The 17,851-nt window shown below is 36.2% G+C and overlaps 1 protein-coding gene across 1 annotated transcript in view; it reads left to right on the top strand.

Moving 5' to 3' along the window:
- Positions 1-238: 238 nt before the first annotated feature.
- The window catches only part of PTPRD (protein tyrosine phosphatase receptor type D), a 303,359-nt gene continuing 285,746 nt past the window's right edge, over positions 239-17,851 (top strand). The window contains exon 1 of the mRNA XM_031054317.1: positions 239-323. Coding sequence (XP_030910177.1) covers positions 239-323 — 85 coding nt within the window. The remainder of the gene's footprint in view (positions 324-17,851) is intronic.

The following is a 17,851-nucleotide window of genomic DNA, read 5'->3' as shown; positions in this document are numbered from 1 at the left end:
GTATGTGCCACTAGCCTGAAATAAATTGTTTTCTTTCCCCTTATCCTTTTGTCGCCTCAATTGTGAATATGTAGAAAAGACCAAAGAAACAAAACAACAGAAAATCTCTGCCCTCGTCTTACTAACTCTGTTTTTCTCTTTTTCTTATCTGTTCCACAGGCTCTGAAAATCATCTGAAATTTCAGACTGAACAGACTTGCAGTGGCTTTTAAGCCAGTGAGAATAAGGCTGCCAAAGCATGCTGGTGCCAAGCTGTCGGATGATGCACGTAGTCAGGCCAGTGGTGGTGCTCCTGTGCTTGCTACTCTATGGTGATGCAGAAAGTAAGCTTATTATTCATTTGTGCTTGGGTATTGGACATGATGAATGGTGTTGTTTTCAGCTGCTGGTTACTCAGTTCTCAAAATTATTCTCCTTTTGAGTAATTCTTAAAACACTTTGAGGTCCTATCTAAATCAAGGCTAATATTTGAAAAGCATTATTTACTCAGCTCCTTTACTATTTTCTTCTTAGTGTTCCTTTTCTTAGTGGTTCCTACTCAGATAGTGGAGAACATTACCAAAAAATTATGTAGTCAAAACAAAGACCAACCTTGATTACAAGACATTGGTCAAATCCCTTTAAGACATCTGTCATTCTTTGAATATTTCTTTCTTAAATCTGGTGTGAAAAAAAAAAAAAAGACACCACCCCCAATTAATATCCAGTCTAATTAAAATTCCATACCCTTTGCAACTGCTATAACAGCTGTTCTAATGTATTATTTCCGACAGCTGTCACAGAGTACAGTATCCAAACAAACCAGGCAGAACTGACAACTTACTGGAATGCCTAAATATGTGACAACTGAGTGAGGAAAGGCACCTATGTTTACTTGTACTGAAGGGAAACTTGGATTCTAGTCAATTAGTTTACCTATGAATGGGAAGATAATATCTTCTTTTTGATTAGGAAATCATTAGGTCTACCTTGTTTACATGTGTTCCTTTTCCCAGATGTCCTGTGGCTTCTTGCAGAAGTACTGTTCGAAAGAGAAAAGTCATTTACTTTCTACCTGTTAACTTGAAGTTTACTACAAGCTGTCTTCTGCTATAAGCTGTTAACATTCACTTGACTGAGGGATATTTTCCTATTGAATCCTGGGTGCGGATGCATCACCAATCAATAACTTTGTTCCAGCTCTGACTTCTATAGAAGACTTCTGTGTTTTTTCACACATCTGTGCAGAATGAAGGAACAGTTGAATTAAGTAGGATTGTACAAGCATAAAAACAGTGTCAGTTCTCAGTAAATTCATATTGAAGAATTCCTTATTACTCCACATACCACCTGCACTCTGGGTATACTAAATCACAATGATAAAAGACATACCAAATCTTTCCACTTCCATGTGTAGTAAGACTTTGTTCTTTTCACTGTAGCTCTAAGAAAGAGAAATAAATAGAAAAGAAAAAACCAAAAAAACACAGACAAAACCTACATGTTTGTTGAGTACTGACAGCTGAGATTCTCTGGCCCCTTTCCAGATAGGTAATGACCAGCTGGGATGATTGTGTCTAAGGTGAAGCCAAAGACATTTTAACATTTTAGCCAGCAAATAATTAATTGGGAGGTGGGCCCATATGTTGGATGTTTCTACAGTTGTAGTATTCCACATGTTTTAAGAGTAAATACTATGTAGAGGAAACATAGATTTTTAGATTCTGGTACACCTTTTCTGATTTGGATAATGGGATGTCCAACATCCTGTGGGTGAGTAGCGAATGATTTTTTGGTTTTGGTAACCTCAGTCAGGTATCAGTTTGTAAAAAAACATGGTCAAACCCGAGAATCCCCATAAGAGAAAGATAAAATTTCTGTAATCATGTTACATTAAACAGAAAGTCTTCTCTTTAATCATTGTTATCTGTGGGGAAGGAGGGTAGTTTTTTTGAAGATTAGTATGGAGATGATTACTTAAAAATTGGCTGGTGTCCCAGTACAGTTTTTAAACTGCTGTAGCCAAATTGTGGTTCTTTTTTTTTATTTCAGATAACATGAAACAAACCAGAAATCAGCTATTAGCTGTTGCTGGCTAGGGGTAGGCAGACCTTATAGTGTGGCTAGAATCTGTGGAGTGTCACATGCAGAATAAAGGTTGTAAGATGTACAAAGGTCATCTTTTTGTTGGGGTTACACTCCGTGAAACCAACCTGGACAGTAAGATGCAGTCTTAAACTAAGAAAAATAAAAATATGTTAATAGTGGATAAGTAGTGTTTTCACACTACTTATTAGGTTCTTTATAATCATATTATTTAAAGGACTAGTAAGCTCCAGGACTAGTAGACTCAAGTCACCTCCCTGGAGAGCAATGAAAAGGCCTCTTCATAATAACAGATTAATTACGTTTTTTTTTTTTATTGTTTCTTTTAGAAACTGATTTATACCATACTGTCAAGTGATTGTTAATAGTTTTGTGTGGTTATATCAATAGTTAATGTATCAGGAGGGACGTTATTATAACTTGGAAACACTGCCCTTTAAATACCACTGATCATCTCTCACAAATGCACAAATCAGCTGAGTTTTGTGCTGTTCCTACTCTCATAAACTAATCCTTTAGGATGTTGTGTATTTGTTATTGTAGTTTTTAAGTATAACTATGCACAGTTACAAGAATAGAGGGTAGCCAAACAAAGATACCTTAGATTATCTTCTTGGTGGGATTTATAATGTTGCAGTATAACGTATGATTATTACTTAGTATCCACTGTGTCTTGTTGTTATTAGCCAATAGAATAAAGAAAATGACAATTTAAAAATACTTTCAAAAACATAGGAAGATTAAAAAAACATTGGAAAGATTCAGTTAAGAAAAACTAGAGAAGTACTACTAGAATTTTTGAACTCAGGTATAATAATAATTTTATGAACTATTTTTTTTTTTTGTTTAAAAGAAATAAAATGCCTTCAGATAAACTCATTTCTTCTATGTACTAGCCAAGATTTTAGATCAGAGTCTCTATTAAGACATTCCAGAATAGAGAATAAAATGCTAAAAAGTGACAGACTATGTGTCACTGGTTTTACTGTTTCTGTATTTTCTTAAGGAGAGAGCTGAACTAGACAGAAGTGCAGTTTTCCCCATGATCATTTTAAAACACTATAGACTTCTTCAGAATTTTGAAAGCTCAGTTTCTGTTGGTCTTTGCCATTGCTGTGCTGTAAAGAGCTTTTGCCTTGTGGATAGTGGTGCTGTGAAATAGAGGAAGGGGTGAACTCTTACATGTATCAGCCGAATATCAAACTATCACTTTAAATAGTCAGGCTTTTATCTAATCTGGCTAGCTCCGAGTTTATGAGAAAAGGCTTGGCGTTACATTTATTTTCTGCTTATTACTAATAAAAGGTGTGACTGAGAAATTGTATGAATTTCCACAATTCTGTATAAACTAACATAATCCTTTCTTACAAGGTGAACTTTACAATTGAATCTGATTTTTCAGCTTCATACATCCTTTCCTGCATTCCTTTTCTTTCTAAGAATTTATAGAAAGAACTGTATTTAATAGGGGAGAGAAAAATCTAATGCAAGTTTTTGTTCACTTACACTGCATTGGTTTTATTTTCAGCTAAATGTTTGTGGTACACCTAACACAAACTTAAGAGGCTTGTGATAGCAAGATGTCAATGCAGTGTCTCCTGTATTGTAGTCAGATTTGATGCTATCATTCCTTTTGCAATATAGTGCTCAAAAAGTAAACTGTATTTCTCTATCTCTTAAGCTGTGAGATTAAACAGAGATTTTGATTGTACAACCAATTAAAATGCACAGGGTTTAAAATTGCATAAACACTTGTCTGTACAAAAGGTATACATTACACTGTATGAACTCTGTGCCATATATGTATTTATATGGCTCCACATAATATTGCATTAATGCTGTGAGTTCTGAATAAATGTTCCTTTGTTTTATCAATCTAAAAGAGGATCTCTTTGTGAGTCACAATAATATTTTACTCTTATACACTGTGGTTTGTTTTGAAGATATGATAAATTTCCACAGACATAATTACTTGACGGGGTCAGAAATCACACAGGATAAGCTAACCTTCTGTGTACAGACAGACAGAAAGATGTGTCTTCTTGCATGGTTAGCTTTTCTCCTGGAATTCTTGAGGACTTCAAGAGAAATTCTTGCTGTGCCAGAGTTGGTCTGCCTCCCACTCTTGCACAACTTGCATAGCTCTTTGTCACAGGGTCTCAGACCCTACTGTTGTGCAGGGTTCTTATTGAACTAATTCTCACAAGGAGTTGCCAGGACTCTTATTTCCTTTAGTGTGGAGAGGACAAAGAAGGTGAGACAAAGGGTGACAAAATTTTGTCTTTCCCCCCCCCCCCCCCCCCCCCCCTTCTTTTTTCCTCTGTAACTATGGAAAGACTTTTTTTTTTTATAATTTTTTGTTGCTAGCACAAAGTTACTACTTAAGAGAAGATGTATTCTGACATTGCCACTGCTTTGTATTTTTTCCAGAGTAATTGCAAATGGGTAAGGAATTAATACTTTTCAGTCTCACTATGAAATCCCTGTGAATGGGATCCAAGCAGAAAGCACACTTCGTGCATTTGAAGATGTTCCCAATGGTAGTCCTTAGTACTTCTTTTCTATTTACATACTACCCTCACAGCTGAGGGAGATAATGAGACATCTTTGTTTTTCTCCATGATTGTGAAAGATCCCAAACTGAAATATGTTGGCATGGGCTGATAAACTGTCCCATGGCCACCTCTCAAAAGGGTTATAGGATTGGAAAGACAAGAAAAATCATTCCCTGGTGGAATGGATGAGTTCATCATGCCTCTTATGTGTGTGACCAAGATTTCATTCCAGTCTTGAAACTAAGCTTATGCTTGATGAAGCAAAGTAAACAAAATTGAAAGGTGGCAAAATTACCTTTGCTCTTTTCTCTTTTACTGTTAGTAAAATGAAGTGTTACTTTTAAGTCTAAGAAGTGAAAAATCTCAATTAATATGATTTTTTTTTCTTTTACTTGCCTCAATTTATGTTTGGTTTGTGTAGCTTCTAGGTGCACTCTGAGAGGATGTTGCAGAATTCACTGAGGAAAGTTGTTTGCTTATAAACATTCTTGTTTGTAGAAGAACAGTCTACTGGTTCACAGTGTTTATCATTGGCTGCCTTACTCACAATGGTGTATATGACAATAACGTTAAGGCAATTGTTTACATCTACTGAAAAAAAAGTAGTATCACAGCTGGCCATAAGACTCTTAAAGTACCAGATTGTTTTCAAATTCTAGAATACAGTAAACTGTTATAATTTTCTGGCCTCTTTAATGATAAGGTGTCAAGTTAATCACTGAGCTCAAGAAATATATAAAATACAAAATGCTTTTAAAATGGTTCTTCCTGGTCTTTCCTGGTATGCTAGTTTTTGAAATGAAGAAATATAATTTATGTTAATAAAATCAGATAATTTTCTACAGATATTCTGCATTCAACTTTTTAATAAACAAATAGATTCTCAGAGCACACATCCTGTTCCTTCTCCACCCTGAGAAGGTCCTGGTCACTAGCTTTTCCAAATTCTCTGCTGCATTTCTGTAGTTTTGTCTGTTTAATTCTTTTATTTCATACTTGGTTACATAGCTCCTGTTCTGACAATTCTCTTTTGCTGCTTATTTTGATAAGCTGTTTTAGAAGAGAAGCCATAATTCTTTCTTCTTTCAGTAGAAGTGGATGCAGCTGATTAAGAAAGACAATTAGAAATACTAACCTTAACTGATACATATTGCTTCCCTATTCACAATTGTTTGAACAAGAATAATGCTTAGTTTTGCTCTCTGGCTCCTGATGCATATGTGTCAGTTAGCATCATGCTGTCTGCCAGGAAATTCTTCATGGTTTTCTCTAGACCACAGTGAAGAAGGGCTAAAACTTAGTGCTGACAGAACAGTGATTACTTTTAGCACTGAAGTCATTGAGACAAATTCTTGTTTAAATAGGATTTAATGACAGTAGTTTAGTATTAGTGAAATCAAACATAAGGTGGCTATTTTTCCTTTTTTTTTTTTTTTGTTTTCATTTGGTTTATTAATTCTTTTTTAAAGAACACCTGTTTTTCTCCCTGCTAATCTCATTCTTCCCCTTTGATTTTTTTTGTTTTTCAACAAGCTGAGACACATACATGCAGTCCACATTGAAATTCTTGTTTCTAAGTACTTTTCTGCAACACTAAACTAATTTAAGTAGATCTTCCAAAGTAATTATCTTACAGAAAGTAATTACAGTGAATCTTGCAACTGGGCATACATAGTTTACACTAAAACCCCCTCCTTATTCCAGAATATCTGCATAAACACCATATGTAGGAAAGCCCAACATGGAAATGATTTACTTTTTTGTATGTATGTATTTGGTAACTAGGAAAATTTTCTGCCATAAGGGATGTAAACTCCAACATCTTTAAACAGACTATTTCAGTTATTGCTTTCAGCTGTGCGCAGCAGCAAGAACTGTAAATTCCAAAGATAAATCCTGTTCTTTATTGGGAATTTTTCGGTATCACCCGTCTTAATATTTTAGTACTGATAGCATCCATTTTTGTGTGAAATATAACACTTTGTTTGTATTGCTGTTTCTTTTAATAATGGTGACGTATGCAGGAGAGTTTTAGTATGGGGGGGAAAGAAAAGACAAGCTTTCAATTTTGTTTTGTATTCTTTTTTAAAGGAATTTTTATATGTTCTCTACAGTTCAAATTGAGGACATTTTCCAGATGATTTTATGAAAATGGTTATATAGTATTGCAATAGTAATTTTATATTGCACTTGTTAAATATATTAAAATGTATCAAGTAAATCACTCATCAAACTCAAAAGTTTTAGTCCTAGTGGGACATCTAGTTATGCCAAATATTCTATATATAGTAATTTTGCTCTGCAGCAAAGTGAAGGCTCTGAAATATATATGATCGTTGAGATGGAGAATCAGGGGAAGTCAAAACACTATGTGGTCATTCCAAATATACTGACTTCGTCACAGAAACTGCAGTGAATATGGATGTCTGCATAAGCCAGGATTTATCCAAACTTTATTTTTCAAGTTTTTACATTAAAACAAATGTGAATGATTTAATTCTAAGAGTAGCTATAGTTACTGCTGTATCTGTTTAGGTTGCTTCAAATTATCAAGTTTTAAAGAAAAATTGAGAGCTGCTTGAGGAATATAGTTGTCCAATGCACATATTTTTTGAATTTGGATTATCTCTTTATTTGTCCATAATAAAACATCTCAAAATTTAATATGAACAAAAGATCTGTGAGTATTTTGTAAAGTGTACATTCAGAATTATAGTTTACCAAGGCTTTGAACTACAGAGTAAACTGAAGAACAACTTCAGAATGGTTCACCTGGACATTTTTGTAGGTTTATCTCTGCAACACTGAAGATCACTTCCATGTCTGTTCCACAGTTGTTGTTGATTCAGGTCCCTGCTTCCCAAAAGCAGAGCACTGAACAGAGCTGAGTTGCAAGCCTTTAAGCCCTGACAACATGTCCTGTGGCTGAGTGTAGGGCACTGAAGTTTTCCCAAGTATGGAAGTCATACATCTTCCTGATTTTCTTGAGCATGTAAAACCAGAGTCAGGAAATTAAGAGTCTCCAGTTTTTCCAAACACCAAGAAATGTAAATAAGGGAGCTATATTTTAATGGCCTGAGTTGGACAAAAAAAAAACACATTAATTTAGATTAATGTCAACTGTTAACAGAAAGCGTATCTGAAGAAACTTCAGTGCGAGTAACTATCTTCCTGTGTGCAATTCCCTGCAGCATCAGTAATGAACACTGGCAGATAAAGCTGTGTGGGTAACTAATATTCCCTTGTCAGAACTGGCAGGAAATTCCAGTGTGGGTTGTTTTGGCTTGTTTTTTTTTTCAGTAGTGGATTTTTGACAAAAGCTTTAGCAAATTATAAAAATCTGGAACTATATAGGAAGATCCCCATTCACATTTGTTTCTGCCCTATCTTTCAGGAGACCGCCTGCCCCCAAAATTGTATAGGATCTTTCTGTCTTATATAGTGTCTGGCTAAAGTTATATTTATTCAGATTAGTTACTTGAGTATTTTTTTATTATTTAATATTTTAAAAGTTTTATAATGCACATATTTTTAATGCTTTTTTGGGGGGGTAGGGGTGGTGCAAACTAAACTAATTTGACTACTTCCTTTTCCTAAAGGTAGGAGTGTCAAGAGTAAAATTGTATCTTGATTTGAATTACTGTAAAAGAGTTTAAACATAAAGTTGTGTACAAATTGTTTCTGTGCTTTTAACTGAGTTATACAAGACTAATGTACATGTTATGAGGAAAACGAGTGCAGATTTATAATATCACTTGATGAGTGAAGGGTTCATGTTGTGTATTTGAACAGTATATATTGATAAGAGACAGTTCAAATTTTAAATTACTCATCCATGTTGAATGCAAATGTTAATTTCAGTTTAGAAGAAATTCTGGGGTATGACTGTAAAGAGAACTTTAGACATGGTCTTCTTGTACAGAATAATAGTACATGACAGAATTTCACAATGCATCACATCCTCAAACTCCTTACTAAAAAGAATTTTAGACATAATTTTCTCATTAAGGATGTTATTCAGGAAGAGAAGTATAAAATTTATTCTGTTGGGATCTAAATTCTTCAAGTAAATTTTCCATGAAACATAGCTGGATAGAGGTTTTGTGCTAGTTTGTTCTTAAGAAGCCAGTCTTTAAATTGCTATGCATTTTTCAAGCTCTGTGTGCTTTCCAGTTTAGCAGCATATGGATGAAAGGGAGGCTTCACTACTGTTGATTTTCTTTTTGGCACATGCAGTAGTGAAGAAGAAGGAATAAACAAGGGAAAGTGATGCTATATTTATTTTGGCTGTGAGAGTTAATTATATATGGATGTTCCAGGAGAGTTTCACCTGGGTAATTTTGTTTTCCTCCAGGAATTTCACATATGCTTTAGAAAAATCTATAAAATAACTGCTGAGAGCATTGGCAGGTCATGTCTGGATTGGAGAGAGAAACAGTCATTTGGTCTCCTATTGTAGTGAAACAGCACAGATTTCAGCAGCAACAATTCAAGGTTAAAGAGCTGAAAATGGAAAATATGATTCAGAATAGAGAGTAGTGTCTTTAAATGTAATGATTTTAAAAAATAAAACTTTTTTTCTGAAAAGTTTCCTTCTGATTGTTCCAAGTCAGTAGGGTCTAACATTATCTTTTGATTAAAAAGCAAGGATAGAATTAGCGTGTGTAGAAAGGCAAATAAACCCTACTTATATGGGCCTGGTGAGGCTAATAATGTAGTGCAAACCTAATCTTGTTTTCCTGTACTAAAAAGTGTGTTGAGAAACTGGAGGAAGTGCAAGAGAAAAGCATAGTTTCAGGCACTGGGAAAATTATAATTTTTGGTAATGAGTTGTTCATTTATAAAGAAGAGTACTGAAGGCTTATTTCAGCTCATGTATACATATAACAAATGATTTGGTGAAGATAGTGATTGCAGTAGTGTATTATGCTTAATAAATTTGAAGAAAATGTAACAATTTAGTAGCTAATTCTCAACAATTACATTGTAACTATTAAAACCAGGTGCTTAAATGGCAATTTGCTAGTATGTATCCAAATGTTCTAGGTTAATATTTAATGAATTTTATAAACACTAAACAAGATTTTAGATTCAGTACAAAAATTACAAGGAGAACCTATTTTCTCTTTTAATGTAAAAGAACTAGTTTTAAATTTATGAATAATTCCACATGAGGAAATGAAGGAAAGGAGATTATTGGATATGGTATAAACCTTAGTGCACCTACATCTGGCATACTAGAATGCAGTCTGATATGCATATCTCAAGTAGCCACAACTGAGTTAGGTTAGGTGCAGACAATGGCAGCTGAAGTGGATGGAACAGCTGCCACATGAGAAGAGGCTGAAAAGGCTGAGACTTCTCCATTTTCTAGAAGAGGTAGCAGAGGCAGGTGTGGGGATTATCTCTGAGGGGTGCAAAATTACAGAGGTAGAAGATACAGTGGAAGCAGAACCAATATCCACCCAACCCATACAAATGAATGTGTGGTGTCTGAGGTATTTAGGAGAAGGTTGATTAGAAGTAGGTAAAAGATGGAATTTGCTGCATGTTTTTTGGGAACAGACAGTATCTGTAATTTCAAAGAACATCTTCAAAAACTCTTATACAGGACATCCATAAATCAGTACTAAAAGAGCAAGCAAGAATGCCAGCTTAAATGTTCTTAGGAGTGTGAAGTGAATGTATGAATATATGAAGTGAATGGACCTTCAAAAAGTTACCAGGCTAATGTGCCAAGATAACACGTTCTCTTGACCCTGCTGGAGACATGCTAGCAGGCTGCACTGACCTAGTGTGACCCAGTCAGGCATTTGATGTGATCCTGCATTCAGAAATACGTATATTCTCAAACAAGCATTGTTCACCATGATTTATTCACCAATGTACCTTTTCCAGAAAAGCTGAGTTGGAGGTTCTTATATCACAGTGTTGATATGATTGAAACCTACAAACTGAAATGAAAAACAATAGCAAAATTTAAGCAAATGCATTTTATAATTTTGGAAAATTATAATATTACATTTACAGATGGCAGAGCTCATATATATGTCAGCTGTGTGGCAATGTGTATATTTGTCACCGTGAGGCAGGGAACTCAAGGATAAGAGTTATTTTACAAGATACCTTCTGATGCTTTGCAGTTCACAAGCAAAGTACATTACTGGAAAATCCTAGTCACCTTTTTTTTTTAAAAAAAAAAAAAGAAAATCTTTCACCTTCAGACACACTGTTCATATGAAGAAGTGTAACATGTCCACTGACCTTTTTCAGTAACTTTGGTCTGATGAAAGTGACTTAAAGGTTGTACCATCTAAAGATGTATGTATTATAAAAAAATAGAGGTGAATTGGAACTTGGGAAGCTGCAACATCTGTAGGAAGATGAGGTTGTACCTACTCTTAAGTCCAGTTTTTCAGATCAAGTGGACTAAAATTTCATTTAAAAAAAAAAAAAGGTATGTAGTTCCTTTTAAAATTAAATGTCTTATAAGGAATTAATTTAAATTCCCTTAAAGTAATTTCGCAATGCACTAATTAAAAATCAATTTATTATTAGAGACATTTATTAAAACTTTAAGTACTGTAGAAATAAAAATTTCTTATGACCCTCAATAAATGCTTTTAGTCAGTGTCTACCTGATATACACTAGCTGTTTGAAACAGTTGCCTTTTTATGATGCACTTTGGTGAAAAATGTTTGTCATTAGGCTATTGACTCTTTATGTTGCATTCAGAAGTATGAAGTAAGAATTTAATTAATTTCCCATATCAGGAACTGCAGCAGTCTATACTATTTTATTATTGCAGATCTAAAGTCACTAATTCTGTTGTTGCAATCTTGTAAAAAATTTGGTCATATCACTTGGGTATGTCTGCTCGCTTCTAATGTCTGAAGTTCTGTTTCACCTTGTAACTTATAGCAAATTACTTTAAAATTTACTATTACATCAAAATTAGTCACTTCTTATTATGCTGTTGGAAAGGTATTTGCCATGATGCTTTGCAAATATCTCCAGTCTAGACAGAGACAAAACCTAGAACTGTTACTTTTTAACTTTTATTTCCACTCATTCCCCCCCCCCCCCTTTGTTAACACGATTCTCTTAGATTAATGATTTGCATTCTGCTTAGCAGCTTGGTGTTGGTTTTTACTCATGGATTAGAGGCTTCCAGAAATAGTGCCGTGAAATGAAGTGCTTTGGAGACTCATAAGTATAATGGTGTGGATAATATGAGTATATTAAGAATAGCTTTTAGATGTGCATGAAAAATGTGTGGGATTTTCCCATGGCAGAGTCTTCAGAAATTTTTTCTCAGCTTTACGCTATCTGACAGAAGCTCAGGACCTGCACAGAGCAGGAACTCATTTGGTGTCTTGAGCAAAAAAGCTGAGCATCTGTGACAATTCATGATTGATCTCCGTTTAGATTACTGATAGGTTATGTGTAGACAGTTGAATGGCAACTAGTGTTTGCATTAACCTGATCCTTGGATCTTTCTAGAATTTTTCATGTATCAACTGTAGGATAGAGAACACCAAAACCAAACCCAACATTTCTTCACTTACTTCTCATAGCTATAGAACTCATAGGTATTGCTGAAAAGTAATAAATGCATCTCCAGTGCTAATTCAGTTTTCTGTTTTTTTTCCCCCTCTGAATAAATGTGAATATGTGAATGTAGGCTAGAGAGGATTTTTAACCGTACTTGGCCAAGGATTTGCTTATATGATTTTGAAGTAAAAAGTTGAAATATGTGGACAAAATCTGTGATTTTATTCATATAGAAATATTAGCTCTTCCTCGCAAAAGTATTCTCAGATTATGAACTGCAGCAAGATGCCTTGGTTTGTTTACCTTTATAGTAGGAAGAAAAATCCACCTTTTGTCTGGAATGCATCAGATCACCTATTCTCTTCAGACGTGTAGATTTGTAATTCTCTACTGTTATTTACTTTTTTTGGTGATGAACATAATATAAAACTGCAACTGCAAATCATCAGAACTGTTCTGCTTGAGCTATAGATATCTTAAAACAGAAAGGTGTGTTACCTATGATTCTATGATCTCTTCTTCATAGATTAATCTCAAGAATTATGTTAGACATCTGACTGTTAGTTACACTTAGAGAAGGGTCTGTGGAGAGACTTCCTTTTCTGAATTGGTTTCAAAAGTATCACCCCTGTACCCTATCTGAAGCTAACTGCCAAGAGGTAGATTAATAATCCTTACTTGTAGTTCTTTACCTTAACCAGTATATTTGTAAATTACAGGCAAATTTTAATAGCATTCAGATTTTGGATTGTGGAGAAGGAAGTTACTAAGGAAGGCAAGCACTCCTTGCTGTTTGGGATAATACGGCTGGGAAAATGCAGGGCAGGTAATGCACAGTGTCAGGGAAAGCTATGCGGAGTGGTAATACAGACACTGAGATCTCAGTAGTGTCCAAAAAACTGATAATTTTAGAAGGTTATGGTAATTTGTTTCTAGAAACTGGTTCAGAAAACTAAAAAGGTTAACATTTTATACCATATGGTGAGTCATTTATACTGAAATGCTTTGGGATTGAAGTTTTAGAAAAGACCTTAAGCTCTATGAAGATATTTCAGTGATACTAATTTCTGAATACAATACTGATGTTTTATTGAAGAAAAATAAATTATGCTGTTACTTTTATTCTGGAGTGTTATGTTCCTTTAATACATTTTCTTTATCTTTAGAATGCAGACATGGTCCAGAAAAGAAAATTCATATAGTAGTTATTTGAAGGTGAATAAAAAATGGATTCACAGATACCATTTAACTGTAAACAGTGTTTTAGGATTATTTAAATCTCACCACTGCATCATACTCCAAATATAAAAGCCTTTTAAAAAGTGTACAAGATTTCTCTGATAATTAATATGTTTTCTTTTTTCTGCCAGAATACCTGAAGTTACACAAATGTAATACAGTCTGTGGTCTAAAAATAGTGTTGATGCTCCAGTCTTTTTTTTGTCACAGACTAGGAACTCAGCTCCAATTTCTGCCTGTCCTTCTGGGCAACAGGTGTACTGTCCTTACACATCTACTACTGAATAATTTTACTTCTTACAGTCTGTGATCCCACTTGTTAAGGAAAATCTCAGGTGTTTTCTGAATGGAGATGGAGGCCAGCAAGAAATCATAGTTAGAGTTGGAAAGGACCATAAGATCATCTAATTCCAACCCCCCTGCCATGGGCAGGGACACCTCTCACTAAACCATGTCACCCAAGGCTTTGTCCAGCTTGACCTTGAACACCACCAGGGATGGAGCATTCACAGCTTCCTTGCGCAACCCATTCCAGTTGCTTGCCACCCTTGCAGTAAAGAACTTCCTCCTTAAATCCAATCTAAACTTCCCCTGTTTAAGTTTTAACCCATTACCCCTTGTCCTATCAGTACAGTCCCTAATGAATAGTCCCTCATCAGCATCCCTGTGGGCACCTTTCAGATACTGGAAGGCTGCTATGAGGTCTCCACGCAGCCTTCTCCAGGATGAACAGACCCAACTTTCTTAGCCTGTCTTCATACGGGAAGTGCTCCAGTCCTCTCATCATCTTCGTGGCCCTCCTCTGGACTTGTTCTAACAGTTCCATGTCCTTTTTATCTTAAGAACACCAGAACTGCACACAATACTCCAAGTGAGGTCTCATGAGAGCAGAGTAGAGGGGCAGGATCACCTCCTTCGACATGCTGGTCACACTGCTGCCCAGGATATGGTTGACTTTCTGGGCTGCAAGCGCACACTGAAGTCGGCTCATGTTAATTTTCTCATCGACCAACATCCCCAAGTCCTTCTCCACAGGGCTTCTCTGAATCTCTTCTCTGCCCAACCTGTAGCTGTGCCTGGGATTGCTCCAACCCAGGTGTAGGACCTTGCACTTGGCATGGTTAAACTTCATGAGATTGGCATCAGTGAGTCAAGGTCCCTCTGAATGGCATCCCTTCCCTCTAGCGTATCAACAGAACCACACAGCTTGGTGTCATAGGCAAACTTGCTGAGGGTGCACTCAATCTTCACTGTCCATGTCACCGACAAAGATCTTAAACAAGACTGGTCCCAACACTGATACCTGAGGGACACCACTCATTACTGGTCTCCAGCCAGACATTGAACCATTGACCACAACTCTTCACGTGCGGCCATCCAGCCAGTTCTTTATCCACCAAGTGGTCCACCTCTGAAACTGATGTCTCTCCAGTTTACCAACAGGGATGTCATGTGGAACAGTGTTGAACGCTTTGCAGAAGTTCAGGTAGATGATGTCAACTGCTCTACCCGTCCATCAATTTTGTAGCCCCATCATAGAAGGCCACCACATTTGTCAGGCGGCATTTGCCCTTAGTAAAGCCATGCTGACTGTCACCAAGCACCTTGTTATTTTTATGTACCTTAGCATGTCTTCCAGGAGAATCTGCTCCATGATTTTGCTAGACACAGAGGTGAGACTGTAGTTCCCGGGGTCATCCCTTTTATATCTCCTGCTTTGAGAATCTATGCCTTTTTTGCTGTGAGGAAGTGCTCATCTGCTGGCCTGGGTGTACCAGAAAAAGATTGCTGTGCATCTGCAAAGCCCATCCACAGGCATGCCTGAGCTTTATCACTGCTTGCTCTGTGTTCTGTGGCACAAGAGAGTGACACCTTTTTTTCTGCTGTGCTGTGAATGTACTGTGAGCCTCACCCTATTAGTTCAGCAACTCGGATTTCCTGCACCTGGCTTTTATCCTTTCTACTTCATCTTACACATCCTTTTCTCCTTTCAGCTGCCTTATCTTTCTAGCTTCTCCACTTCTGTTTTAACATCAGAAATAAACACCAGTTTTCGTAAATGTCTGTGGAATCTGGTACAGAAATGTTGTCCATAATGCATCACAAGGTAGAAACAAAGCAGGGGCAGCCATGTGGAAATAATAGACTGAAAAATTAATCAAAGAAACTTCATTTAAGATGCAGAAACCTATTGGAGGTCAGCAAAGTAGCATTACAGCATAAACATTAAGCAGCAGCAGCAGCCTTGCTTTGTTCATCTTCAAGCAGACACAATTTCTCACTTTATTTCTGGGTTTGGATATTTAAAATTGTTTTGCTTGACCAGGCTGTTTCCAGAAAAGGCATGGGTCCTGTCAGTGATATCTGTATTTTATGATCAGACAAGCAGTCAGATAGACAAGACTTATTTTCTGCTGATCTTTCAGTGAAGTGAAAGGGTGAGCTCTCATTAATGACATAAAATGAAGCCAAACTCTTTTTTTTTTAATCTGTCAAGACTAGAAGGACCTTTTCAAAGGGCAGTATAATTGTACCCAGGTATTAAATTTGTTTTTTTTTAATCTGTTTAAAAAGAAAAAAAAAGGATATTTCACCTCTGCAAAAAAATCTAAAAATCGTAATTTTTCTAAAATTTAAATGCTTTCCCAACTCACAAGACAATAGGATCCTTTATGTTTTACTGAGTCTGTGTGGTCTGATCTGATTTTTTTTTTGTTTTGTTTTCCCAGAGGCTGAAGTAGCATAAGCTGCACACTTTAAGTACCCTCTCAGAAGAATGTAGTTCTCAGGGTCCAATCCTAAAAATAGACAGTTTGGATAAACCTAATTGGTGGTAGGCTTGCTGTTGTTCATTATCTTTATTTGTCTAAGTAGTTAAATCATTAATTGATTGGTGGTGATCCCCTGCTAACAAACGGTAAAGCTTGGTGCTTTCATGCTTGATCCCCTAAGACCTGCCATTTCAATTCTACATGCAACTCTGCATTTGTGATATTAGTGCTGTCAAGAGGCATGAAGTCAATGCACAGTACTGTAGCTTTCCCAAGATGAACAGCACTGGGAGGGAGTTAACCTAACCCGTTGATTGTACTTCTTGACATGTGGTGTCTCAGTGAAATATAAGACAGTACCAAGCTGACTGTATGAAATTAATGCTGGACAATAAACTGTATAACTGAGTTCATTGTAGCGATCTAACTCGGTTTTCTGATAATTAGTTTGCATTATTTACGGTTTTGTGTAGGGATTCTTTTGTGGATGTGCGTATCGATAAAAGTGTTTTGGGTATGAAATGGTTAATATTTTGCTTTAGTGGTATTAGGCTAGACATAGACCAGTTCATATTCAGGATTGTAAAGGTGAGTCTGCATGCCAAATTCGGACTGAACATGTATTTCTAGTAATTTTCATCAGCTACTACTGTATCAGGTTGTACTGTATCAGCTAGTACAGATCAAAATACTATTTAGCCTCATACTGATCAGCTAGGACTGAATCAATACAGTGATCTTTTGAAAACTACATTGAGAGAGAGCGTGGCTACTTTCACAAGCTTATGTGACAGAGTTGTCATTTTTTTCTAAGCTAGACATCTAGGATATTAGGAAAAATTTCTTCACCAAAAGAGTCATCAAGCACTGACATAGGCTGTCCAGGGAAGCCATTGAGTTGCCATCCTTGGATGCATTTAAAAGACATGTAGATGTGGCAATTAGGGAAATGATTTAGTGGTGGACTTGGCAGTGCTGGGTTAATGGCTGGACTCAGTGATCTTAAGGGACTTTTGCAACCTAATTAATTCTATGATTCTATCAGGGAAAATTTTTATAAGTAAAGCAGTTAATGAATTTGGAAATATCTCAGTTAAATTCTAACAACCGACCCATTAATGTGTGTGTGGATATTCACAATAACAATTTTTGGTGTTTTCTTAGGGATTTGTTTGGATATACCTAAGACTAACATTAGACCCTAAGTTCATTAGGAAAGTAAAATTAAAATGGAGAATTTGTTACATTTGTTTCCTCAAATAACATGTTTTTATCAAAACTGCACAAGGTGCTGTTCTGAAAGGCCTGGGCAGACAGAGAGAAAGGCTGACAGGAACCTCATGAAGCTGAAGAAAGGGAAGTGCTAATCCCCACATAGAATCATAGAATAGTTAGGACTGGAAAGGACCTGAAGATCATCTAGTCCGGGGTGGAACAACCTCTTGCATGCTGGGGGCTGACCAGCTGAAAAACGGCCTGGCAGAAAAAGCCCAAGGGATCATGGCAGACAAAAAGTTGACCATATACCAGCAATGTGTCTTTGCAGCAAAAGAGAACAACGGCTTCCTGAGCTGGAGTAATCCTTCCTTTATACTCATGCATCTGGAGTGCTGAGTCCAGTGGTAAGGTCCTCAGCATGAGAAAGA

Source organism: Melopsittacus undulatus, chromosome Z (assembly GCF_012275295.1).
Source record: "Melopsittacus undulatus isolate bMelUnd1 chromosome Z, bMelUnd1.mat.Z, whole genome shotgun sequence".
Taxonomy (NCBI): Eukaryota; Metazoa; Chordata; class Aves; order Psittaciformes; family Psittaculidae; genus Melopsittacus; species Melopsittacus undulatus.
Note: the sequence above shows the minus strand (reverse complement) of the source record. Positions and strands in the feature narration are given on the sequence as shown.